This window comes from Diceros bicornis, chromosome 6 (assembly GCF_020826845.1).
Source record: "Diceros bicornis minor isolate mBicDic1 chromosome 6, mDicBic1.mat.cur, whole genome shotgun sequence".
NCBI classification, from domain to species: domain Eukaryota; kingdom Metazoa; phylum Chordata; class Mammalia; order Perissodactyla; family Rhinocerotidae; genus Diceros; species Diceros bicornis.
The window spans coordinates 61,616,972-61,644,353 of record NC_080745.1 but is presented as its reverse complement, the minus strand read 5'-3'; the positions used below and the strand labels follow the sequence as shown (position 1 = coordinate 61,644,353).

General features: G+C 38.1%; 1 protein-coding gene across 3 annotated transcripts in view; it reads left to right on the top strand.

Annotated features, from left to right (window-relative positions):
- TCTN3 (tectonic family member 3) overlaps window positions 1-27,382 on the top strand; it is a 69,215-nt gene that overhangs the window by 23,562 nt on the left and 18,271 nt on the right. Inside the window, exons 2-15 of one of the 3 annotated variants that reach the window (XM_058543609.1) lie at window positions 8,963-9,029; window positions 11,423-12,096; window positions 12,268-12,391; window positions 12,709-12,827; window positions 16,038-16,165; window positions 16,401-16,509; window positions 17,868-17,983; window positions 18,668-18,703; window positions 19,268-19,348; window positions 20,430-20,555; window positions 21,462-21,569; window positions 22,016-22,110; window positions 22,406-22,559; window positions 25,647-25,784. In XM_058543609.1, coding sequence (XP_058399592.1) covers window positions 11,841-12,096; window positions 12,268-12,391; window positions 12,709-12,827; window positions 16,038-16,165; window positions 16,401-16,509; window positions 17,868-17,983; window positions 18,668-18,703; window positions 19,268-19,348; window positions 20,430-20,555; window positions 21,462-21,569; window positions 22,016-22,110; window positions 22,406-22,559; window positions 25,647-25,784 — 1,590 coding nt within the window. In that variant the 5' untranslated portion in view covers window positions 8,963-9,029; window positions 11,423-11,840. Of the gene's footprint in view, window positions 1-8,962; window positions 9,030-11,385; window positions 12,172-12,267; window positions 12,392-12,708; window positions 12,828-16,037; window positions 16,166-16,400; window positions 16,510-17,867; window positions 17,984-18,667; window positions 18,704-19,267; window positions 19,349-20,429; window positions 20,556-21,461; window positions 21,570-22,015; window positions 22,111-22,405; window positions 22,560-25,646; window positions 25,785-27,382 lie in introns of those variants that run through there. The other 2 variants (XM_058543608.1, XM_058543610.1) reach the window with 2 other exon arrangements.

Here is a 27,382-nt window from a genome sequence, read left to right as displayed (position 1 = left end):
GAGACAGAACTTGGATAAAAATGGACTTGCTAGTGCCTTCCTGTCTATCACACCTGGTTTTACATTATACTATAGTTATCTTACGGTATTAGCTCCTTCCTGGAACAGACGTCTATCTTAAATTCTTTTAGGCAGTTAGGGGGAAGGTAAAAGTTTCTTTCAGAGTCTTTTGTCTTTAAAAATAATCAAGCCTTGGGGCCGGCCCAGTGGCACAAGCAGCTAAGTGCGCGCGCTCCACTTCGGCAGCCTATGGTTCGCTGGTTCGGATCCCTGGGCGCGCACCGACGCACCGCTCGTAGACCCATGGTGTGGCAGCGTCCCATATAAAGTAGAGGAAGATGGGCACGGATGTTAGCTCAGGGCCAATATTCCTCAGCAAAAAGAGGAGGATCAGCATCAGATGTTAGCTCAGGGCTGATCTTCCTCACGCACACAAAAAATAAATTTAAAAAAATAATAACAATCAAGCCAAAGAGACACATTTTGTGGTGGCCAATTCTGATGCCCCACATTAGCATGTCATTAGATCAGTACTACAGAGAAATTGCAAGAACTCTGCCTCCAAGAAGAGCACAGCCAAAGCAGAACAAGCTCTTGTCAAAGAGCAACCACCTTGAAGAGCAACCCATAGATAACCCTTATGGTTTTATTGACATCATGGTGGCGACTGCATTGTAATCATTGCTGGCCTGATTAGTGTTGCTTTTAATCATATAATTACCTCAAAATATGTTTCAAAAAATTCTAGAATTTGAAGTGTGCCTCAGTGGCAGAGATGGCTAGATGTTCACTCCTCTTATTCTCATTTTCTTCCTAACTAAAGGAATATCCATTGCTTAGCCACCAAGCATAAAGATTACATTGCCCAGCCTGCCTTGCAGCTGTGTGTACATGGGATGGTGAATCACTCTGGGGCTGGCAACAATGGGTATCCATGACTATGCCTGGCCTGAAGGGGCAAGGAGAGGAAGGAAGAGGTTCCTGGAACCCACAAGGTAAGCTATGGCTATAGGAGACAGCTGCCTAACAAGAACTGTGGCTTTGGGTTGAGGTCCCCCAGAACAGACCTTGAAGTTAAGATTTTAACACAAGTAGTTTATTTATGTGGCAATTCCAAGAGGCACTGAAAGGTGGTGGGTAAGTGAGACAGGGCAGGGAAGAAGGCCAATACACGGTGGATTGATCAGCAGATCACCACTGAGTACTACTGAGGCTCAGTCTTTATAGGAAGCTCTGGGAGATGGTGAAGAACACAGCTCAGAGTTGTCTTAACCTAGGGGAGAGGAAGTTGGGGTGTTTATCCACCAATTCCCATACATCATTGGTTAAGGGGTGCTCTGGGGATATCAACTCTCCAGCACCTCTGGCCTGTCCTGAGCATGGGCTGGGCATGCTTCCATGGCTAGAAAAAGGCCTCAGGCAGACAGTGGCAGGTGTTACACAGGAAAGAGTCACTACTTTGTATAAGAAGTGGTGAGGGCTAAAGGCACTTTGGTGGGGGCCCCACAAGGTCTCTTATACCTTCAGTTAAGGAGTATAGCTTACTGCCAAACTGTGGCCCAGCAGGGAAGGAGCAGAGGGATAAATACCCAACCTCACTCTCCACCCACCCTCCAATCTCCTGCTGAAGCTAACCAGAAGCCCCTTGATACAGTTGACTCTGGACAACCTCCCATGACACAGAGCAGGGTGGAAGAGGATGAACAGTGGAGCTGTGGATCAAACAGAGAACGTCCAGCACATCTGCCTTCTGCCGTTTCCAAATTTCTGTATATAAAATCTCAGACAGCACTGTTTGACTATAAAAGTATTGTGATCCATTTATATAATCGCTAAAACCAAAGAAACTTGTGACTGGAAAGAACCTTAGAAAACTCATCCATGAGTCCAAGCAGTAGAAAGAGCACTACCTAAATGAGAGGAGACTTGAGTTCTAGTTCTGGCTTTAATAATCAGGAATGACGCCACTTCAGGCAAGTCACTTAGCATTTCAGGCTGTTTCCTCATCCTTGTGATAGGACAAGACTCTACTGACCTAACAAAGCTAATATGAAAATCAAAAAAATGTGAAAATGCTTTGTAATTACAAAGGTGAGGTGTTAGTGTACCCTCACTGTTCCAGAAAAATGAGAAGCAATGGCACTTTTAAACACACTCAAGAAGGAAATGCCACTATCTTGTTTCATTGTGTTTTTCAACTAAGAGGACATTTACATAAATATATTTCACCACAAATTTTTTTTTAAATGAGACAGGGTATAAATAAATAACATGTATTTACTTATAATTATTTCCTTACCTCTAATGCCCCACCAAAAAATCCACATTCAATTAATTACATATCAGTTTCTAATATCTTGTCACAGTCATTTTTTCTCTAGTTACTTCCTTCTATTTTTAACAGTGTGCTTTACTCTTTTAACCACTTCCTCTTTTATTCTTACATGCTTCAGCATTTCTGATGATCTAGTACTTATGTCTAAGATCAGGATTCTTTGTCCTTCCTGTTTTCACTTCTCTTTTAATGTAGAAAATAAGTCTAATGATGGAGGCACCATTAGATTATAGTAAGAAACACTGGGCAGAACATCTTCTTTGTGCAACTGCCAAATCTAAGGAATTAATAAAACTATAATTATTGTTTCTAAATGGAGATTTCAGAGTTACTGCCCTGTTACAAATCAGAAACCAGGATATCATTAACCCAGATAAATTCATGAAACAAAAGGCAGTATTTCCTTTAGGGCTATCACATTTTTACTGCCTTAAGATCCCAAGCAGTGTAGTCATTCATTTGGCTGGCCTAAAGTTTTCAAAAGGAACTTTGGGGGAGGGGAGATGGTGTGTTTTTAAATGTACCACCACTAGGAAAGTAAGAATTTGTCAGTTGTTACCCACCAATGACAAGGTGGAGACAAAGTCATTAAGGAAACAAAATAAGACATTTCATAAGAGTGAACGTAAAGAAGTCATTCTCATTGCTGAGTCTACTGTTTCAAGTCTTTGCAGTGAGTAGAAGCAGAAAGATTTAAAAGTGCAGGGAAGGAAAAGGCTATGCCTTTTTCCTTAAAGCAAGTCTACTCTATTTTAACTAGCTTTCTGGCTGTTATCTCTTTGCTTCATATCAGGAACACTGCAATACTTCATTATCACACCATCTTGAGGAGACAGATATTGCCCATCTGAACTTTGGTAGGAAGCATAACAGATACAGCATCCCAGGACTGTCTACTCTAGGAAAGAGTTTTTGCATAGACCCTCCTCCCAGGAAGCCTAAAGGAAACTACTTTAAAAAAATCTCTATGCAATGATAAGCCAATTACGTAGGTAATTTTCATTGTCCATATTTGTGTTTCTCTGAATATAATTGGTAGAAACTCCATTTAAAATGCTAGAATATCTGATATGTGTTTTAAAAAAAGAGAGAGAGAGAATATTGGAGAAGAATCAGGAATTCAAGTAAAACGAAATAAATATAGTCAGTGGTTAGATAGCCTTAATAAGCTATTATTTTTATATTCCTAAACTTGCTGAAGATTGCTCCAATTTGTAATACCTAAAACAACAGTAAACTTATATTAGCATCTAAAAAAAATTTTTTTGGAAGGAGGGGATACTCAAATAATTTAATTTACACAGAATGTTTATGTGAATATTCTGATGTTTACACAACTGTTACTCCAAATATGGAAATTCTAGATTAGTTTGGGTTTGGCATCAGACTGCCAGGAGTAATCAAAGAGATAGAAAATAGTATTTCAGTGTTATTTTCAGGTTGCTGCTAAGAAAGCCCCAATCAAAATAGAAATACGTCTACCTCCTCCCTGCTAATATCTTAGATTCCTTTAACTGTGGATAAATTATGTTACTCCACAATTAGTTGTAAATAGCCATGAGAAAAGTAACAACAACAGATACCATTTCTAGGTTTAAAAAAGAAGAAAATGCCTTCACTTAAATGAATTATAAATATGGATATTGATATAAATTATAAATACTGATCAGACCAATAAATAGTGAGAGAGGGGGTAGAGAGATTGCCTGCAACACATTTTGAGTTCTTCTTATGGCTGATTAACTAGTGACAGAATCTTTCCACAAAGATATGGATATTAATTAAAATAAATGTTTACTATTATAAAGTATGAATTGCATACAATTTATCCAGAGGAAATTTCTAGATAACTTGCAAACAGGAGTTAGAGACCTTGAGGTCATCTCTAGAGTGAATTCTGACCATCATTCTCAGCTGTGGAGGAGAAATTTCTAGATAATAAATACAAACGGAGGCCTTATATTTTGGAGGTTGTCTAGGCTCATTGATACAAGAGTTTCTCTTGATTAAATTAGTCCTTTTTTCCCCTCAAATAAATAAGAAAATTCAATGTACCAAAACTATGACTTAAATCTACAGGTCAGGAAACACCGTGAGTAGCAAGTGTGATCACATTGCAGATGTTAGAGCTCCATGTTCCACAATTTGACTGGACTCCTTGAACTAAGCCCTATATGGGACAAATTGGCATCACATCAACTTCTGCAACTGAACTGGGGTGTAATTTACTGTGGAAACACTGTTGAAGGAACTTCATGTTCTCGGAAGCTCCCTGGATAGTAAACTCTGAACTAAAGCTAGCAATGGGTATGACCAGATAGACAAAGTTTGAAAGTTCATGCTCCCAGAGAAGTAGTACCACCTTCAAACCCAGGCAAGGGGCCCCTGCCCTAGTATTGCACCTTAGAGGGACCTATAAACCAGAAACTCACAAATGATGAATTTGGTAAAAATCACATGGGCTTGAGTGACTTCTGTCACTCAAGACCCAGTGCTCAGTGATGGCACTGGGCAACTTACAACCCAACACATCTGCTGCTGTGATTCACACCATTGAGTCCCCAAAGAAACACTCTGCCATGTCTCTTGCCCCGTGTGCATGAAACAAAGACGACTGTGTCCAAATGAAGAATTGAGTACTGTGGCACTGCTGATATCAGAAATGGACACTGCTTCAGAGTATGAGGAGGATTTGAGTTGGAGAAATAATTAGGTAAGAAAAAAAGTTAGCTCATCATATCTTTCCTCCCAAATACCGTGAGTGCAATAGATTTTTGAATAGTGAAGTATTTGCCAAGAGAGCAGAGTGTTCATTTTTTTGAACTCTTTATATCCATTATTCACAATTTAGCACAGTTTTTACAACAGTTGCACATGACAGCTAAGGAACAATTTGCAATATTAAACAATTAATAGTATCCTAAATTTGTATATATGTTAAGTCTACATATAACATAGGAAACATAACATCTATTCTTCACATAAGCAACTATAATTATGAATAGATTTAGGTTTATAGAAATATTTAATAAGACCTAATTAAATTTCAAAAAACTGAATTAAAATTTTCAACTGTATTTAAATAAATTAGATTTAAATTTTGATATTCATTATTATTTATCTTTTACCTTTGAACTTAGCAGACAACTTTGAATATACTAGAAGAAAAATAATTTCTTGAAGAAATTGAACTCTTAAAATTTTTACATTTGCTTTAATTTATATATTTTGTATAAGAAGGTATTCAGGGCCGGCCCCGTGGCTTAGCAGTTAAGTGCGCGTGCTCCGCTGCTGGCGGCCCGAGTTTGGATCCTGGGCGCGCACCGACGCACCACTTCTCCAGCCATGCTGAGGCCACGTCCCACATACAGCAACTAGAAGGATGTACAGCTATGACATACAACTATCTACTGGGGCTTTGGGGGAAAAAATAAATGAACAAATAAAATTATCAAAAAAAATAAATTAATTAATTAAAAGGTATTCAAATTTTGTATACTTTTTTGTGGCAGTTTTAAAAATTGGCCTCAAATTTTTTTACGTGTCTCCCATAGAGAGGTGAGGGGTCCATATACTCTCTAGGTGGGCTTGTAACTGCTTCAACCAATAGAGTACAGTGGAAGTGACAATATATGACTTTTAAGGCTAGATTAGAAAAGGCCATGCAGCTTCTGCCTTGTTCACTAGAATACCCATTCCTGAAGCCCTGAGCCACCATTTAAAAAGTCCAACTATCCTGAGGCTGCCATATTGTAAGGAAGCCTAAGCCATAAGAAGAGAACACATATAGGCTTTCCATGTAATAGTCCCAAGTAAGCCTGGTCTTCAAGTGTCCCCAGCCCAGGCACCAGACACGTGAGTGAAGAAACCTACAGATGATTCTGGACCCCAGCCATTAAAGTCTCCCCCAGCTATCTGAGTCTTGCCAACTGAGACCCCAGACATCAAAACCCAGAGATAAGCTATCTCTGTTGTACTCTATTCAAATTCCTGACCCAGAGAATCCATAGTGATAACAAGATAGTTGTCATTTTATGCCACAAAATTTTGGGATAGTTTGTTACACATAAATAGACATGTAACTAGAATATTTTGAATACAGTTACATTTTATTTTTTAACTTAGATCACTGAGAATGATTATTAGTTAAACTAGTGATAGAAAATATAAAATTGGAGGGAAGGAAAAAATGTTTGAGAGATGAAAGTAGAAAGAGGGCCTTCTAGTTATGACAGTATGAGGGAATTAAAAGATAACATCATAAATGAGTTTCTATTTAGGACTGGTAGGCAGTATCTAATTAATTACAGTGCTTGCTATTAATACTAATGGCTAAAGAAAAATTTTTTTAAAGATTTCAAAGTGAAAACATATTTCTTCCCTCTATAATGTATTCATTGTTTATTAATCTCTTAATATGCAAGGAAATTAATTTCTCCAGAGCTACTAAATTTTTGTTTTATGTTAAACATGTAGACACCATTTATTTGACTTACTTGAATAAATGCTTGTGAACCGCTGTTTAAATTAAATAGTTATTTTAATCATGGTTATTATAAAAATTAATGGTGGTTAAAAAATGCATCCTGGGGAGAAGGAACGGAAGGAGGGAGGAGGGAATGGTTATGAAAAGACAACAGGAGGGATCTTTGTGGTGATGAAACTGCTCTATATTTTTACTGTGGTGTGGATACATGAAACCACACGTGATAAAATTGCATAAAACTAAACACACATGCACTCACACACATATATGAGTAACACCAGGAAAATCTGAAGAAGATGGGTGGATTGTATCAATGCCAATATAATGGTTGTACCATAGTTTTGCAAGGTGTTACCTTTAAAGGGTCTCTCTGTATTATGTGCTACAACTTCATGTGAATCTACACTTATCACAAGATTAAAAATGTAGCAGTTGAAAATGATTCAACACATATTCATAGCTTTCTTTTTCCCCCTCAAAGCCCCAGTAGGTAGTTGTATGTCATAGCTGCACATCCTTCTAGTTGCTGTATGTGGGACATGGCCTCAGCATGCCCAGAGAAGCGGTGCGTCGGTGCGCGCCCGGGATCCGAACCCGGCCGCCAGCAGCAGAGCACGCGCACTTAACCGCTAAGCCACGGGGCCAGCCTGATAGCTTATTTTTTTAAAAGAAAAAATAAACATTGAGAAGCTTGCTTTTTGACTCTCTTAATGGTGTCTTTTTTATTAAGAGTTCTCAATTTTAATGAGATAAAATTTATCAGTCTTTTTATGATCAGTGATTTTTCCGTCCAGAATAAGAAATATTTGCCTACCCCAAGATCATAAGGATATTCTCTCATGTTATCTTCTAGTAGCTTTATTGTTTTACCTAAGTGTACAGTCTATGTGAGATTGATGTCTGGGCATGTGTAGATAGGAGTCAAGACACACTGTTGTCCATACGAATATCCAATTGACCCAGCACAATTTTGACAAGATCACCCTTTCCTCACTGCACCGCAGTACCACTTTTGTCATAAATCAAGTGAATACTTATCTCTAGGTCTGTTTGTGGACTCTATTCCTTTCTATTGGTCTGTCTGTCTTGGAGCTGACATCATACCATTATATCCTAATAATAATTTTATCTTAATAGTAAGAAGTGATATATAGTAGGTATAGGCCCTCCAACTTTGTTTTTCTTCAAGATTCTCTTGGCTATTCTTAGTTTTTTCCAATCACATATAAAATTTGAAAAGCACTTGTCAATTTTTATCAAAAAATGATGGAATTTTTACTGGGACTGCACTGAATCTATACATCAATTTGGGAAGAACTGATATGTTTTCATTAATAAGTCTTCCTAGCCATGAATTTGGTGTAGCCCTCCATTTATTTAGGTTTTCTTTAATTCCTCTCAGAAATAGTATATAGTTTGATGTGTAGAGATCTTGCACTCTTTTATTTTATTTATTTTTTTTGTGAGGAAGATCAGCCCTGAGCTAACATCCATGCCAATCCTCCTCTTTTCACTGAGAAAGGCTGGCCCTGGACTAACATCTATGCCTATCTTCCTCCACTTTATATGAGACGCCACCACAGCATGGCCTGACAAGCAGTGCTTTGGTGCATACCTGGGATCTGAACCCAAGCCGCCAGCAGTGGAGCACGCGCACTTAACTGCTACGCCACTGGGCCAGCCCCGATCTTGCACTATTTTAGATTTATTCCTAGGTATTGAATTTTTTATGTTATTATAAATTTTATCATAGAAAAATTTTTACTTTCTAATTTATTATTGCTATAATATATGAATACAGTTGAGTTTTATATATTGACCTTGTATTTACCCTTTCCATTGCTCTTATTTCTGCATTTCTGTGCTTCCATCTGGGATCATTTTTCCTTTCCTGAATAATCCCTTTAGCAATTCTTTGTGTGGGTCTGTTGGTGGTAAATTTTTTCTATTTTTATTTTCTAAACACATTTGTATCTTCATTTCTGAAGGATATTTTGCTGTGTAAAGAATTCTAGGTTAGCTTCTTTTAGGACGTTATTCCATTTTTTACGGCTTTCCTTACTTCTGTTAAAAAATCAGGTATGAGTCTTTTTGTTGCTCTTTTGAAGGTAATATGTCTTTTCAACCCACATTTTTTGTAGATTTTCTCTTTGCATTCTGCCTCCAGGATTTGTGGAGGAGAGAATGTTGGATGTGCAGCTTGACAAGGTAAGCTAGTACCAATCTGCAAAATGTTGGGCCTTTCTCTTCCTCCCAGATGTCAGAAGCCAACCAGGATACTGCCCTGCCTTTTGGACTGCCCCTGCCCCCTTTAGGAGCAAGTTCTGCTTGATACCCACTGCATGCACAAGTGGGTATAAGGCTGAGAGGCTCACCTACTTGGTTCTTCCTACAGTGGTATCTCAATCGATAACACACACAATTGTCCAAGGGCCCTACCAATACCAATAGCTTCTTTCTGTGTGCTTAGAACACCCCAAGAGCCACTCCCACTTCTGTCTTAAGCCTCTGTTATGCAACTTTTGTTTGTCCACCTTCAATCCTATCCCATCCGTCTTCTACTTTTCAAGGATTCTCATAATGTCTGATTCATTGGGAGCACCTCTTCATGTTTTTCAGTATCAAGGTATGGGCATGGATGCGCATGAGTGTGTGCATATATAGACCATTTTCTGTAATATTTAGAGATTTTGGAAAGAAGAGAGGAATTGGGAGTGGCTAGAACTTGTTGTCGGTCTGCCATCTTGATTCAATCTTGGCTAAATTTTCTAAGGACATATTGAACCCTTTTAATACCAAACACAAACAGCTGCTAGTATCATATGATCTAATTTGGAAATCTCTGCTTCTAAGGTGATGTCATTTTAAGTAATTTCAATTTAAGACTTGGCCCTCACGTTAAAATTGGCATCTGCATGACACATGTGAATAAATTTCATTCTCTTTTCTCAAAATTATCTTTCAGATTTTAACATTAGAACTCAAAACAATTGTGAGTTCTGTATTACAGAGATTTCTAAACATATAACAGTAACAATACAAATAATATTTTTGCTCAACTATAACACAAAAGGGGAAAAAAGTTACCTATTCTAAAAAATTTGTAAAGTGCCAAAATTCAAAAATAAGAAAAAGCAACTCAGTGAGATCCTGAAATGTTATTTCCCTACACTCAACCCTGAAATACTTCAATCAACAAACTCTTTTGCCAACGCTAATAAATTCAGGAATAATTTATCATTGATTTACCACTGATTGAGAATTACAGTGTAAATCCCAAACTTTTAAAAGTAAAATAATCTCTGATTGGTTTTACAATAGAAATTTTATATAAATAAATTCAATCTTGAAATAATATAAACTCTACATATTCACGTGAGTTAAATCTAAAGAGTTCAACAAAACAATCTTTTAAAAATATTTAATGCACATGTAACATGTTCTAGGCACTGTTCTAGGCAAGGAATACATCAGTGAACAAAACAGACAGAACCGCCTGTTTTGTGGAGCTTATAGTCTAGTAAATACATATAATTTGAATAATCTGAACTTGGCCTTTTCCTACAGAAATTACTAATAAGGTAGAAAAATATTTTATGCCCAAACACAAATATAGGTATCTCCTATAGCAGTCCATCACACAATCATATAAAAATATGTTTGAGAACATTTATAACACAGAGATACATTTAGCTACTGACTTCAAAATAGTAGAATATCAATATCTTGTGAGAGAATGTGAGCAAGGCCAGGTATCCTAAAATTTATCTGCCTAAGCGATTCACTTGGAAAAGGCAATATTGGTTGGGTTTTAGGTAAATGTGCTAGATTTTAGATAACTCTTAACAGATCTTAATTTTTATCCCCAAACCAAGCAACTAAAATAATCCAGATGTCAGAACTGTGCAGACTGAGGAAAACACAGGGTCTAGCAGGAGCAAGATTTTGATCATCCAGAGTTGTACTGTCCAACATGGTAGCTAGTAGTCACACGTGGTTATTTAACTTTGAATTAATTAAAATTTTAAAATTTAGCTCCTCAGTCACATTAGCCCACATTTCAAGTGTGCGATAAGCACCTATAGCCCGTGGCTGCCATAGGAACAATGCAGATATACAACATTTTCAACATTGCAGAAAGTTCTATTGGACAGTGCTGCCCTAGAGAATCAGAAAAGACATGCCATTCCTGGGAAAAACAAAAATTTCCTAAAGAGGGCTACAAAAAGTCGCGATTATAATTGCAAAAAAATAAGTTTTCTTCTGCATCCCTTGGCTGTTTCCATTCCTGCATCTTATTTTCTCTTCGTCTCCGAGAAAATCTCTCTCCTTTCCTTACTCTTTTTCTCCCCATCTTCTCTGATTTTTCCCTAACCCATTTCTCACCCCCTTCTCTCATTATTTTTTCTAGTAACAAATATGCAGTCCATATTTAATGATTTCACCTATTTATTGAGGTTTTTAATTTTTTTTTAATTTCTCAATGTTAAAATTTAAGGAGCGGAATCTTTCCAATATGTTTTCCCCAAAATACTATGTTTATATGAGACTTTTTTTTTTTAAGGTATGTGTCCTTCCGTGTATTTTCCTCTCTTCCTTAGAAAGACTTTCTCACGTACAACCCGTGGTGAAAGAGATACGCAGTTTTAGGTCCAGCCTCTAGGGTTTTCCTCTATCAAGCAAGGGCTCACTCCGCAAGACCTCGAGGTCTGCGCTGCACTCCTACTGCCGCTTAGCGGAGAGAAGGGCAAAGACTCCTCCGTCAGTTTGGCGGTTGCCAAGCGACAGACGCTGTGCCCTGCCTGGCCTAAGGAGGAGGGCGCCGACTAAAAGATGCTGACAGATATGTAACAACGCCGCTTTCTATTGGCTGAAGAGCTCTCAGCCATCGCCATGAGCCAATGAGTGGATGCATACGGATGACGTAGACACTATGCGACTCCTCCCACTTACGCTCTAGCGACGCGTCTGGAGATCGCCGATACCCACGTTAAACCCTTGAAGGTCTCGACCGCCCTCATGTACACCTCGCAGCTCGTGCTACTGCAGATGTTCTTCCTGATGGTCCCTGAGGGCGGCCGGTCTCAGCCCTCTTCCTCCCCGTCAGAGGCAGTGCCCACGCCTCCAGAGCTGGGGCCAAGGACGCAGGGCGGGACCCTTCAGTCCTCTTCGGAAGGGACTGAAACTCCCTGGACCGTGCCTGGGATCTCCACGGTGGGCCCCACTGTCGTGACCCCCTCGGCGCCTGGGAATAGGACCGTAGACCTCTTCCCAGGTGAGGGGAGGGGATGTGAGGACGGAAACTACTGACTTAGATCTAAAATTCTGTGAACAAAGTGAATGCCACCAAGTAAGGAGTGGGGCTGTCGGAAGAGGGGGAATTAGCATTTGGGAGAGTTTGGGGATCCGCCTCCCATTCGTTCTGCTTTCTGTTGTACTTCCTTAGTCTTACCGATCTGCATCTGTGACTTGACTCCTGGTGCTTGCGATATAAATTGCTGCTGCGACAGGGACTGCTATCTTCTCCATCCGAGGACAGTGTTCTCCTTCTGCCTTCCAGGCAGCGTGAGGTGAGCTGCGGTGCTCAAGTTCACTTCTAAAGCGGATTCTAGAATAGGTAATATTTGGAAGTAGGAAGAGTTCGTCTTCGTGCTCCCGCCCCCATTTCCACTCCTAGGAGTGGAACTACCTTAGTTTTTTCCCGGAGCAGCGTTCCCCTTGTGATTCTCTAGAACAGGGCTGTCCAATAGAATAGGACCTTCCTGTGGTCCTATGGCTGCCCAAGGAGACCTCTCTTTGGCATCTGATTTACATCCATGGGGCACCCTTCTTTAGACCTAATCCTCCGCTTCCAAATGTGTCTATTCTTCATCCTATTTTCTCACAGGTCTTCGAGCTGGGTGTGTGTGGACAACTCTCTTATCTTCAGGAGTAATTCTCCGTTTCCTTCAAGAGTTTTCATGGATTCAAATGGAATTAGGCAGTTTTGTGTCCATGTGAACAACTGTGAGTAGAAATATGTTTGCTGTTCTTACTGCCTAACATTTATTGAGAGTTGGCTTTGTCTCTGGCCTTTTTTTCCTTTTCTTTGTTTTTTAAACTTTTTCTTTTTGTCCTTTGAATCTCTATCATCCTCCCTCTCCTACTACATGTCCTCCTGCTCTGTCTCTCTCTTATTAGTGAACGTTTGCAATTTCTTATGCCCTATTGGCTGTGAATCAGAAAACCCACACAGAACTTTAGTTTCAGTCATCCCTCTTAGCTCAGATAAGTACAGATGGACTGTATCCCTGACTTTCTACAGTCTCCATGAAGGCACTCACTGAATCCCCAGTACCTGACGCATAGGAGGCACCAAATAATACTTAAATGAATGTCTTTGACAAATGAGTCTATACTAACCTTGTTTTTATTGCATGAGGCAACAGTGTAAGAGCCTTGGATCTCAACCCTGCCATTTACTTACCAGCTGCACCGACTTGGGCAAATCCCTTATCGTTTCCAGGCTCATTTCTTCAACTGCAAAATGAGAAATAATATCACTAGCCCTGGATATGAAAGTGCTCTGTAATGGTAGAGTGCAATAAAAATGAGAGTAGTTGTTATTAAGGTTTTTAAATAGACTTAGGAGTTTGCGAGTGAGGGCTATAGTGTTTCCAAAGATATGAAGCTAATACGTCTTTTTTTTTTACTCAGAAGCAAAATAATGTTTTCACACAAAATAGACTTAAGTTTTAGTCCCTTACACTCTGCAAGTCAGCTCATGTTAATTTCCTCTGACTGTTAGAAAAGAAATTGCAAACCTATATTTTTTTTTTCAGAAGACAACCAGTTTTGGGTTTGGGGGGACTTGAATTTGGAAGCAGTTACCAGGAGCCTTGTGACCATTCAGGTTGTGAGAGGGTAAAGGGAGCAAGACAAATGCTCCATTTTAAAATATGGCTGCGGCTGCCCCATCCTTTCCACAACTCCCACTGCCTTCTAGCTCCAGCCTTTTGATCACGCTCCAGGGCTACTGCAATAGCATCCAACTGGTGCCCCCTACTTTTAATCTCCTCTCCTACCTCCCATACTATCCTGCACACTGCTTCTGAACCAGTGTTTCTGAACTTTCTTTCCCCAACAACACCTGAGAGTCACTCTCTTGGAACTTATAGGATACTTAGAATTGGTACCAGTTTTTATGAACATTGTGTCTCCCTGGGTAAATTGTCAGCACCCAGAAAGGATGGACCATATCTTCCTTTGCCCGCAGTGCTTAATATATGCTGATAATGATCATGAGTAACGGACATTCTTAGTCAAAGTCTGTACAGCATTATGGAGTGGGGAAAACCCTAGACCAGGAATCAGGAGATCTGTGGTCTACTCCTGACTCTGGGGATGGCTCTGGGGCCTTGCACAACTCATTTACCTCTCAGGATCCAAATTTCCTGATGAGATTGGGCCAGATGATCTCTAGGCTTTTTCCCCCATCTGAAATTGTACCAATCTAAGTCTAAATACCTTTAAGCTCTGTTAGATATAATGTACCATGTACGATGGTAGAAATTTTAGGCAAAAACTCTGATTATCCTTAGCCTGTTCTCCTTATCTGCATTATCCTTGCTTAACCACCACTACCACCAATATCCCGCACTAAAGTGAGAGACAAAATGTTACCTTTCTCTTATTCTTTTAAGCCATGAAACAACAGCCAGATGGATATTTGCCATCTCAGCTTATCTTTTTTCTTAACTTAACTTTAACTTTTCTTTCATTTATAAAGATAGAAACAACTGCATTTTTATGAGGTAAGTATTTCTTCCATGTGGTTTTCAGAGAATGAGTTCTGAAGAAAATAATGAACAGCTCCTGGAAGCTTCAAAGTTTGAAGATTTCAGGTTAGAGGTGGAAGAAGGTGGTCTGCAAACCAGCAGCACTAGAGTCGTCTGTCAAGAGCCATGCTTGTGAATCTCTAATATGCATGCACATCGCCTGAAGATCTTGTTAACATGCAAATTCTGACTCAGTAGGTCAGAATTTCAGAATTCTGAATTTCTGATGACTTCCCAGGTGATGCTGGGGCTGCTAGTCTATGCACCACACTTTGAGTAACAAAGATCTAGGAGATGTATAGAGAGTGAGTAATCGAAAGGCCCCAGAATTGAGAGTTGTCTTCACTTCATGTTCTATCAGAAAGCTGAAAAGTCGAATAGTTAAGACTTTGCGATCACAGAGGATAAAGGTCAAGCTTATGTAATGTGGAATCCTCATTAGCTTTCAGTGATGCAGATATTGATTCCTTTCTGAATCTGTCCAAATGACCATAATTATGGAGAATGAAAGGAACTAGTATGGGGCATGTTTCTGCTATCTTCCTTTTTCAAGTTAGCAGAAGACTTGGGTAGTAAAGCAGAGTGTCATCCATCACTGGCCACCCTCTGTGCAAAGGACAGTGTCAGAACCCTTTTCCTACGTCTCTGTCCTGGTTCTGAAGTGCCATAAGGAGACGACTGCAAAAGCTTGGATAGATTTATACATTGCTATAATAGAAATTATAGAATTGTTATAGAAAATCCCCTTTTGGGGTATCTGAAATCTTGAATGTAGAAATTATCAGGTGAAAGGAATAAAATATGACAAATCCAAGTACTTGAGAGATGAAAACATTATTAGGACTGGTCAGTTGAAGTTTAGAGACAACTGGAAGATTTGGAGAGGACAAATCAAGTACTGTCTCCAACTTTGCCATGTTCCAATGGAAACAGTACCATTTTGTTGTACTAGAGACTCATCTGGTATGAGGCAAATGTGAGCATTGTTGAGCCTCCACTTTTCATCACAAATTGCTAGTCATACACATTCCTGGCATCAGAGACTTGGAACTGACTGGCATTCATTGGTCATATTCTTTTCTCAGATCTTAATACTAAAACAATAATTCATTTAACAGATTACAAATAAATTAGAAGGTGATAGAAATGAGAATCATTATCTCTGAAGAGTGGCAACTATCTGAGAAAATGTTCTATAACTTAATCTGAGTACTAGTAATAAAAGTATATAAATGTGTAAAAATTCTGAGTTTGCACTTAAGATTAGTGCATTTGCATACTTTACTGTGTATATTATGCCTCAATAAAAATATTTTTAAAAATTAGTTGGTTTCCCAGATATTTAAGAGTAAATGTTTTTATTTTATCTAAACCTCTTTTCTTTTTAAAAATATTTTAGCAAAACTAAACTATTTCCAGAAGTTCCAAAAGGTCAATGCAACCAACTTCCAGGCCCTAGCTACAGAGTTTGGAGGCGAATCATTCACTTCAACATTCCAAAACCAGTCGCCAGCACCTTTTTACAGGGTGAGCCTGGGAAATGGGGGGAATTGTTTGGTTTGGTTTTACCCTCATAGCTGACAATTGATCAGGCATCTTTGAGGTACCCACCTATAACTAGATAAACCATTGTCCACTCTTTTGGAGGGCAGTATTGTCCACATTAACAAACTGTTGAGTTAACTTTTGTTTCTACTTTTTCTTTTCTGTTGGAGTTCAGTCCAATCCCACTCTAAGTAAATTTCTGCTCTACTTTATTTAGGCTGGGGACCCCATTCTGACTTACTTCCCCAAGTGGTCTGTCATAAGCTTACTGAGGCAGCCTGCAGGAGTTGGAGCTGGGGGCCTCTGTGCTGAGAGCAATCCTGCAGGTGAGTCCAGAGCAGAAGTGCCAGCCTTTTTGTTCAGTTCAGACTGAGCTTTCTCCCTCAGGATGGATCATAAGACTCAGACTGAGTATTGTAACTGAGGTGCTATAGAGTTAAATCCTATTCTGATTGTATGCTAGGGAGAGTCTTAGGGGGCGAGTGTGATGTTGTCAGGCCAGTATAGCTAGGAACTAAATGGCATATAAGACCCTGGAAAGGAAGACTAGCTTCTAAATACTACTTAAATGCTGGGGAAGCTTACCAAAGAAAGTTAGAGAACTACTAAACTAGAAAAGTTTAAGAAAAAGAATTAATTTGTCTTAAATAGTCTATGTGAATTTAGGCAGACAACTTGACCAATGATCTAATATATTCCACCCTTCTGGGACCTAATATTTTTACACTGTATGCTTCTAACTCATAAGGAGTTTGTAGGCTTGCTTTTCAACACTTAAGATTTGAAGTAATTAAGAAAACAGCATTTAACAATCTGCTAGATTCCAAGTAATCACATCTCAAAAATGAGGGATCAAGTCTGAATCTTTAAAATATCAATAATCCCAAAACAAGAATAATTTAAGATACTCGATACTGATCAAACATCAGTATTTCTTGCTTGATAGAATACCAGAATAAATGAACTCACTAAGATCCAGATGTATTCCAAATATGAAGAACTTGAGTGTGTATATCATCTTACACAGACTTTATAACCAGACAATTTGCCCAAATGTGCTGTCATACAGATAATCAGATGGTACGTATGTATACGTATATACATATATGTATAAGTATATATATATAGTTATGTTTTGGGCTTTTATTTTGTCCTATTGATATTTTGGAATTGGTTTTACAAACTTTTACGTTATCAACAAACATTTATTTTATTCTTTATGATTATCTCTAAACGTCCAAAAAGTAATACATATAAATGTATGAGAAAACTACAGAAAGATATGACAGGGTCAGCCCCGTGGCTTAGCGGTTAAGTGCGCGTGCTCCGCTGCTGGCGGCCTGGGTTCGGATCACAGGCGCGCCCCGAGGCACCACTTCTCCGGCCATGCTGAGGCCGCGTCCCACATACATCAACTGGAAGGATGTGCAACTATGACATATAACTATCTGCTGGGGCTTTGGGGAAAAATAAATAAATAAATAAAATTGAAAAAAAAAAAGATATGACAGTGGAAGAGAAAAAAGGACTTTATAGATGTTATGGAGAACACATGGTATTGTAAGAAGTAATTTTAGAGAATAAATCAGCATATCTTTTTTTTTCTTCCTTCTAAAGAACAAAAAAACAAATAAATAAAGTAGGCTTTCTCATTTACCACTCTCTTAATTCTTTGTGTTCTAAGCTTTCCTAGAGAGTAAAAGCACAACCTGTGCTCGTTTCTTCAAGCACCTGGCAGATAGCTGTACCTTGGATCCATCCCTCAATGCTGCCTCCTACTATAACTTCACAGTCTTGAAGGTGGGTGTCCCTTCTCTCCCCACTGTTACCACTATGGATTTAAAGTCAGCATGGTTCCCACTGTTGGGCTGTGGAAAAAGCACTGAACTAGAAGTCAGAATGCCCAAGAGTTACATAAAAGGCAGAGGAAACCCTATCATCTCAAGAAAGATGAAAGAATTAAGGATATATAGCCAGGATAAGAGATTCTCACCCTCTTGGCTGATGGGATTGGCTGGGTAGAGTTGGAGGCTGTGATATGTCACTATTTCACCAAAACTTCTTGCTTTTGCTGTTTGGTGGAGCTCTCCTCAGAGGGTGGGCATCACAGTCCATCCAGCCTCCCCTCAGCTCTGCTCCTGGCAATTTCTCTCTCTCTCTCTCTCCTTCCCTCCCGCCCCCCGCCCCCCAGGTAACATCTGTTACCAATCTTCCTCTACTTTGTATGTGGGTCGCCACCACAGCATGGCCACTGACGAGTGGTGTAGGTCTGCACCCAGACCTCCGAAAAAGGGTGCGCTGATCTTAACCACTAAGCCACCAGGCCAGCCCCACTTCTCCTGGCTTTTTAATGTGAGGAAGAGTCACGTAGAACACAGGAAGAAAATCATTCTGATATGTTGATTTTTTTTTTTCCCCAAAAGCTCCTGGAGATTTTATGTAAGGTATATTTACATTCATGTCCCTGTTGTTCTCTTACACTAGGTTCCAAGAGGTATGACTGATCTGCAGAATATGAAGGTATGATGCTATTCATCAGGAAAAAGGAAAGAGAATATTTGGTCCCTTTGCATCTGAGACAATTCGGTCTAGATTGTAACGGTGAAAGAAAATGTGTGTGTGATGTATCAAACGGTTAAGTATGAATATAAAACAATGTTTTCCCATGTATATTCTATATGATTAATAACCATCATAGGAAATAAGAATTCATAAGGTGTTAGATAAGTTTGGGAAACATTGGGTTAAATAAAGTTAAACACTGTATTTAGGGTGGGCTTCTTGGAGTCTTTAATATGCTAGAGGGCCTTGTTAATCTCTAAGAGAGGAGTGTTGAATATAGTATTTCTAAAACTTATTTGACCATGGACCTTTATTTTGTATCTGATAGAATTAATGTTCTGAGAAATATGTTTTGAGAAGTGCTGATTTCGATTGACTTTTGAACTTAAGTTGTAGGCTAGCAATGGAAGGAAAGAGAAAGGTGATGGTCGAGAATTAAAAATACTCATTTCAGCATGATATGTAGCTAGAAGAGAAAGTGCTGCTTTTGATTTTAGTTGATTTGCTTCTTTCCCTTGCTAGTTCCAGGTTCCTGTAACACTTGTCTCACAGGCTGGCTCTCCTCTGTTGGCTGGAAACACTTGTCAGAATGTTGTTTCCCAGGTAGGGACACTGACCTCAGATTCTGGACTGATGTATGTTGATAAACATTACCAGAAGTGCCTCGTCTTCCATCAAGTACTAGACCAGCCCCACATGAATTTTTGTGCATTACCTGAAACTTAACATGTCGTGAACTGAGCTCATCACCTTTCTCCCTACCATGTTTCAGGCGTTTCCATTGCTACTGTCCTCTGGTATTTCCTGTCCAGGACATTCAGATTATTATGACTCCCCTTTTTATACCCATATGCAGTTTATTATGGTTTTTACTGACCACATTTTCTTTTGTGACAAAGTCAGTATCATCTGAGAATCTGAAATAGACTCGTCAACCTCTTTTCCTCTATTCTCTCTCTTCCAATCAACCTACAGAATTAAGAATTATCATAAAGCATCATTTTAAAGACTAAGAAATCTAAGGGTACCTTCAGCTGCTTATGACTTCCATCTCCGGCTACTATCTTTATTCATTCTCAGACATTGTGAGAGTCAAGTAAACCAGGTTTCCACTCCATGCTCACCTCTGCCTGTGATTCTACTCACCTTCTCTGCACACAATCAAAACTTATTTTTCTTCCTTTTAATTCTTAGGGTAAACTCACCTCTCACGTGAACCCTTTCAAAGAACTTTATCCAGTCTCTTTCTTCGTGTGTAGATATAATATGAAGTCAACTTTATCTTTTCAGGGTTTTTGTGTTTGGCATTTTTGATTGCTTTTTTGGTCTCCCTCATTCAGTTATTTTTTTATTGAGATGTAATTGACATATAACATTGTATTAGTTTTAGATGTACAACATAATGATTTGATATATGTATATATTGCTAAATGATTACCACAGTAAGTTTAGTTAACATCCATCACCACACATAGTTATAAATTTTTTCTTCTTGCAACAAGAACTTTTAAAATCTACTCTCTTAGCAGCTTTCAAATATATACTACAATATTGTTAACTATAGTCACCATGCTGTACCCTTGTTCAGTTGTAATAAAACCCTTAAAGACAGGAAATCTTCTGTCCTAAACATAACTAGCCCACTAAATAATTTTTATTAATTGCTTCTACTCTTATATTTCAGGTCATCTATGAGATGGAGACCAACGGGACTTTTGGAATCCAGAAAGTCTCTGTCAGTTTTGGACAAACCAACCTGACTGTCGAGCCAGGCACTTCCTTGCAGCAACACTTCATCATTCGCTTCAGGGTTAGGGCCCTTTTCATATAGGGGATCAAGAGGGGAGGAAATATCGGGTTGGAAATAGTACCTCTGCTTCTATAACACATGTGAAATAGAATAAGAATATGAAGGCCTAGTTTACTCTGTTGATTGAAGCCTCAACATTTAATATTCCATAATTTAACTACAAGTGATAGAGATTCAGCTATGTGTATTTATTAACATTTTCTCTGAGTCTCTGTCTGGCCCCCAGCAAAGCAGGACTTCAGTCTCTCATCCAAACTCTTTCTTTAGATGGTCATTTTGAATCATAAATTCAACCAACATCCCATGGAAACTCTTTAACTAGGTTTTCTCATATTTCTGGGCATTCAGCATTTTATTCACTTGCCACTTAATCTAAGTTTCCAGTCTTGATCACCATCTTTTGGCTTTCTTCTACTTTCTTCTTTTTTGAACCCAGCAGAGTCCAGTTTCTTCTCAGTTCTACCCTCAGATGATGAACCAAGTCCCGTGCCTCTCAGAATTCATCTCTGAAACATTTATAGTTAATTAAAATATACTTTTAAAGTTACATTTAAATTCCTCTGGTTGCAGCCAGGCTTCAGCTTCAACATAGCCCTAAATTGATAGTAATTTTTGAGAAACAGGGTTGCGGATCATTGGTAGATCCTTGGTTGTAATCCTTGGTGGAAGTAACATATAGTGAATTTCAATATTCAGATCACTCAGGATTTATTTTAGTGGAATAAAAAAAAGTAAAAGAAACAGTGGAGTAGAAATTCCTGCAAAGTGCTGCACTGTGGAAGGCAGCAAGATTGTTCAGTGCAGCTAACTTAGTGCAGTTCCTCAAGGAAGGGTATGAAGCCAGGCAGTGGAAGGTGGAAGAGCTTGCTTTTCTCTATAAGTGACTTTCCTTCACTCTTTCTGCAGGCATTTCAACAGAGCACAGCTGCTTCTCTGACAAAGCCTAGAAGTGGGAATCCTGGCTATATTGTTGGGAAGCCACTCTTGGCTCTAACAGGTGATATAAGTCACTCAGTATCCTTTTTGGAGCTGGGTGGCCTGTTGCAGCCCAGTGAGAAAAGCTGCAGCTGCTGATCTTTTGGATTTTCCGATTTTTGAGGTTCTCCCATTTTTTAGGTATTCAGGACTTCCTTTACCAAACCATTAATACATTCTGTTCTCAAATGTTGATACTACCAAAGGCTTTAAAACTTACGTTAGACTGGCCAAAGGTGAGGATTGTGACTGATTTTTGTTTGTTTTAATGAGATATTTATATGCCAGTATATGATTAACAATTTTTGGAAAAAACTAATTGTTCTGTGTGTTTTTTAATTACTAGAGGAAGAAAATTTGTGAATTGAATATCGTGATTTTAATAAAATATATATAGTGACAAGGAAACAATAAGAACATAAGTTTTCCAATCTGCCTACGTTTTTGTCTGTTATGATCTCCTTGACCATCACTTTCCACCTCAGATGAGCCTCTTGCAGAGCCAGGGTGACGGAACTTGCTCTGTTAAGAGACACGAAGTACAGTTTGGAGTGAATGCAATATCTGGATGCAAGCTCAGGTAATTCTTCTCTTCCACATCATTTCCCACAATTTTGTGTCTGTCTGTAGGGAATATGTTAATATGGCAACTTTTATATTTTGAATAACAGTTCAGAGAATGCTAGTTAGGAACAAATAGTCTTGTAAATAACATCAACATTGCTAAGAGTTTTCTGACAGTCCTTTATACCTACTAAGGATTATTTCCTCCAATTTATCTTATAATATTATTTCTAATGTTTGGATTAATATACTAGTAAGTCTACATTATTACGTTAGCATTGGAATCCAGCCTCCGTGGTGTTTCATTTCAGGCTAAAAAAAGTGGACTGCAGCCACACGCAGCAGGAGATTTATCAGACTCTTCACGGAAGACCCAGACCAGAGCATGTTGCCATCTTTGGTAATGCTGACCCAGCCCAGAAAGGAGGGTGGACCAAGATCCTCAGCAGGAACTGCAGTGTTTCAGTAAGGAGAGAAATACACTTTCTGACTGAGACATACTTTCTCTCTTTGCTTGTAAATTATGGGTGTTAAAATTCAAACCAGCCCTGTTTCCATAGGTGGTGGGTTGTCACAGAAGGACGGATAATGTGGTTGTCATGAAAGGAAGAATGTAAGAAAGCATGCCCATTTGAAGTTGTTATTTCAGACTAGGTTTACCCCTAACTTATTTTTCTTACTTGGAGAAAAAATTTGAGGTAGAACATCTAGAGAATGCTCTGTGGTTCCAAGTCACACCATATATTTCAAATAGTCTCTTACATTCTTAAATATTTGGTTAGCACAGATTCTTTCTTTGTTGAGATTGTGTTCATTCTGTTGTAAAAATTTACATTTTTACATTTATATATAAATACATTAACAAGTTAAAAATTCAAACTACAGAGAATGGTATTAAATAAAAGTAAAAACCTGAAGACCCCCGCCCCAGAAGTAACCTCATTTAGCTGTTTCTGCTTTTACTCTTTCTGACGGCGCAGTGGATCGGTGTGTGCAGGTATATCTCTTGACTCTAGTCTAAGTAACATAAGGACGTTTGCTCTGCTGTTCTGTCTTCTTCTTTTTTCTACCCTCTACTTCCGATTTTATTCAGCTGTACTTTTAATTTTATTGCTTTTCATTTAAATTTTTAATTGTTTCTTTTTCCGTATGAGTAATACATAAACTTGACTTAAAATCCAAAGAGTACAAAATAAAAAATCTCTTTTCTAGATAGCTCTTCTCTTCCACAGAGGCAACCGAAGTTACTAGTTTCTTTCCTTCCAGAGATGTTTCACACTCGCACAAGTAAATACTCTTACATTCTTTTTTTACCCAAATGATATAATGTCTTATACACTGCTCTGCACCTTGCTGTTTTCACTTGCTCTTAGAGTTTCTTCCGTATCAGTACATTATAAGCTTCCTCATTCTGTGCATAGTATAGTTGTATAATATTCCATTGTATGGATGAAACATAATTTATTTAATCAGTTTTATTGGTGGAATTCAGGTTGTTTTTTGTCTTTTGCTGTTACAAACAATGTGGCATTTCATAACCTGGTTCAGTCACCATTGCATACATGTGAGAATAAACCTATATGATAAATCTTAGAAGCAGAATTGCTAGATCAATGGGTATATACATTTAAAATTTTAATAAATATTGCCAATTTATTCCCCATATAGCTTTACCAATTTACAATCCCACTGTACAACCATCAGACTGCTTGTTACCGTATACCCTCATCAACACTGTGTTATCAAACTTTTTAATCTTTGCTCATCTGATAAGTGAAAAATAGCATCCTAGTGTAGTTTTATTTTTCTCTTACTATGAGTAAGGTTGAGTATCTTGACATATGGTTGAACAATTTGTATTTTCTTCTATATAGAGATCTCTATATCTCTTGCCCATTTTTATTGAATTACTGATCTTATGACTTGTAGGAATTCTTTATGTATTTGAGAAATGGTCTCTTTTCTGTACTATGGTTTGCAGAAATTTTTACCCAGTTTGTTATTTGTCTTTTGACTTTGCTTATGGTGTTTTTTGACATGCAGAAATTGATTTTTATGTTGTGAAATTTATCAATCTTTTTTTTTTTTATCTCTGAGTTTTGGTTCAGACTTTGAAAGGCTTTCCCCTTAGAAATTATTTTTAAAGTGCCCCTTTTCCCTTTCTCAGCACTATTATAACTTTATTCCTTGTGTACTTCTTTCTGTTCTTTTAAGGAGACTTGGAAGGATAAGTAAATACAAGTATTCAATCCAGCCTTTGGGCAACTGAGGTCAAATAGAGTTCTTTTAAACCTCAAATATAGCCACACTATATGGAGTGTGGTTTTGGGCGATAACATGGCTAAGTACAGAAAGGGGATGGTTAGTGACAAGGATTGAGACTATAGTGGAACTACTCTTTATTTTTTGTAAACCTGTTATTTATATTTTTTAATCACATTTTTGAAGAACATTTGACGAAGTAGAAAAATGTTCCTAATATAGAATAAACGAAAAGAAAAAGGTTTAAAAATATTTGGAACCAACACATGAAAAAATGTTCAACATCATTAGCCATTAAAGAAATGTAAAACCACAATGAGATACCAATTTATACCCACTAGGATGGCTATAATTTAAAAGATAGACAATAACAAGTGTTGACAAGGATATGGAGAAATTGGAACCCTCCAATTGGACTGCGAAATGGTGCAGCCACTTTGGAAAAATGGTTGACAGTTCCTTAATAAATTAAACATAAACATGATCTGTCTTCCCCTACCCCTACTTTATACGTCTTATTGCCTGTATCTGAGCCTTACTATAAAAAAGCATGAAGCTAGAGAAGCACAGACATGTTTGAGGATAGTTTGCATCTGCTAAGTTTATATAACCTCCTGATTGATGTTCTTACTTCCATCAATCCTTCCTGCCTCTTGCAGTTAATCCTCCTAGAGTCAGACTACTTGGGTAGACTTCATACTGTAACCCTGAGATGTCTTTTTTCTTAACCTTTTACTGCTCCTGTATTCAAATCCTTTGCTTCAGCCAAGTGGTATGTTCAAGGCCAGTGCCTTGAACATGCCTGGCCCAAAGGAAACACTCAGTAACTATTTTTCAAATTAATCAATGAATGTCCTTCCATTGCATCATATGCTATTCCGGTTGCACACCTCTTTATATGCCATCTCTCTACCTCTAATTTCCTTTAATCATCATTTCTTCCAGTCACATATTACTTATCCCAGTTCCATGAAGCCATCCTCAACCAGAAATGGCTGTGTCTTTTGGCATTCCACAACACTGACTATGCACCATTCCCTGAGCGTTTCTTATAACCATTGTACATGGGCTCAGGTTTATTATTCTCTGTATTAGTAATTTCCATTTTAGAATATTTAAGATCAATAACAATAATTTTGGTCTATTGTGAACTTTTGTGTCCTTTCTCTAAACCACGTTACCTTCTCTGCTATTGTATAACGTTTAAGAGACAATGGCTGCTTAATGCATGGAGACTATCTGTAGGCAACCATCAGCAATTCAAGCAAATGCTTCTTTACCCTTCTGCAGGCTATGCATTGTACTTCCTGCTGTGTCATACCAGTTTCCCTGGAGATCCAGGTATTGTGGGCATATATAGGCCTCCAGTCCAACCCTCAAGCTCATGTGTCAGGAGCCCGATTCCTATACCAGTGCCAGTCTATACAGGTAAGTCATGCCTCATAAAAGACCACTAAGCCTTGCAAAACTGAGATTGTCTTATCAGCCATTTGATATCCAGATCATTTTTTAACTTCTGAGAACCAATTTATGATATCAGCCAATGTTTGGTCAGAGTGAGCTGACACAATTAACTTTCAAGTCTATCCTCCCTGCCTGGTTACTGAAATCAGCATGTTGTCATGGTGAATACAATCTGTATCCTTTTTTCTCCAGCTTTTTTTTTAATTTCCTGAACCCAGACTATAGTATAGGTTAATTTCTTTTAAATTATCATACTAGTGTTATTATACTGGTTGATCAACCACAGAAAACGTTTTCCATAACTGTGTATTCAGTATGACAGTTACACCCTTATCAGAGTCTCTGAACCTGTGGATTGCTGTTAAAGTTAACTGCTGTGACATGTTGGTAGTCATCAATTCTTGGTTGATTGCGCTGCATTAAAATAAATAATTTTAATATACAGTAAACATGTACCTGTTGTTTATGATGTGCCTTAGGACAGATTTAGCATCAGCATTGGTTTTAGAACCTAATCCTTAGCTTTAGAAGTTTAAAAACAGAAATGATTAGGTCCTGGTAAACTGATTCTTGTATAAACTGGCATGCCAGTTTATTAACTTTTAATGAAAATTAATACTAATTGACATTGTTACCTGTAGTCATTGCAATTACATCCCAGCAAAGAAATAAACTAGAGACTACATTTAGGTAAGAAGTAAAATACCTTTAGCTCTTCGTTACAACAAGGTTGAGCACCTTAGCTCTCTATGCCTATAAATTGGGTTAAAACTCAGGTTATAAGAAACTGTGTTAGTGAGAACATTCTATTCTCTCCCTGTGTTGGTTTAGTGAATAAAATAGAACTATTTCTATAAGACTCATTTAATCTGTCACAGATCCTTCACTGAATCCATTGTTAGCTTACTGTATCTTTATGAGTACCCGTGTAGTTTGGGAAGATACCCATAGGACTGTTCTTTTTATTTTCCCATGTCTCTGGTTCTCATAGGCATTGAAGCTACCCAGTGCCTCTGTCTTGTCTAGATATTATGATCATTATCTTTTTCTAGTATTTAATTGAGGTTAGCTTTTCAGGTTAGTTTGCCCCCTCTAGAAAATCACACTTTACAGTCATTCACATCTAACTGGCCTACATGGTTGATAATTGAGAAGTTCAGCTATGCTTCATTCATGCTAACTAAAGAAACAGTATCTACTCCAATGATGGAGTAAAAATTAACTGTTTTGAACTTATTAAGAGGTGGTATGGTACATACAAAATCATGTTCATTTAGTTAGGGTGATTTAAAGAATTTGCAAAGCTAATTTTGACTAAACAAAAATTTTTATTTTAAGTGCTGACTTGAGAAGCTCACCTCCATGAAAGATGCCATACCCTGTAAAAGTAAAAGGTGTTATGAAACAATAGTGTCATATCACAAAAAGTTAAGCAAATACAAGTATTTCTTTCTCTTATAAAGAGACAGTTTTATCGTCTGTATTAAAAGATTTTTTTACTTCTTCAGTCTTGAATGAAAGTTTTCTCCTGAAGTCACATAAACATCCTCACTATTTCTTTA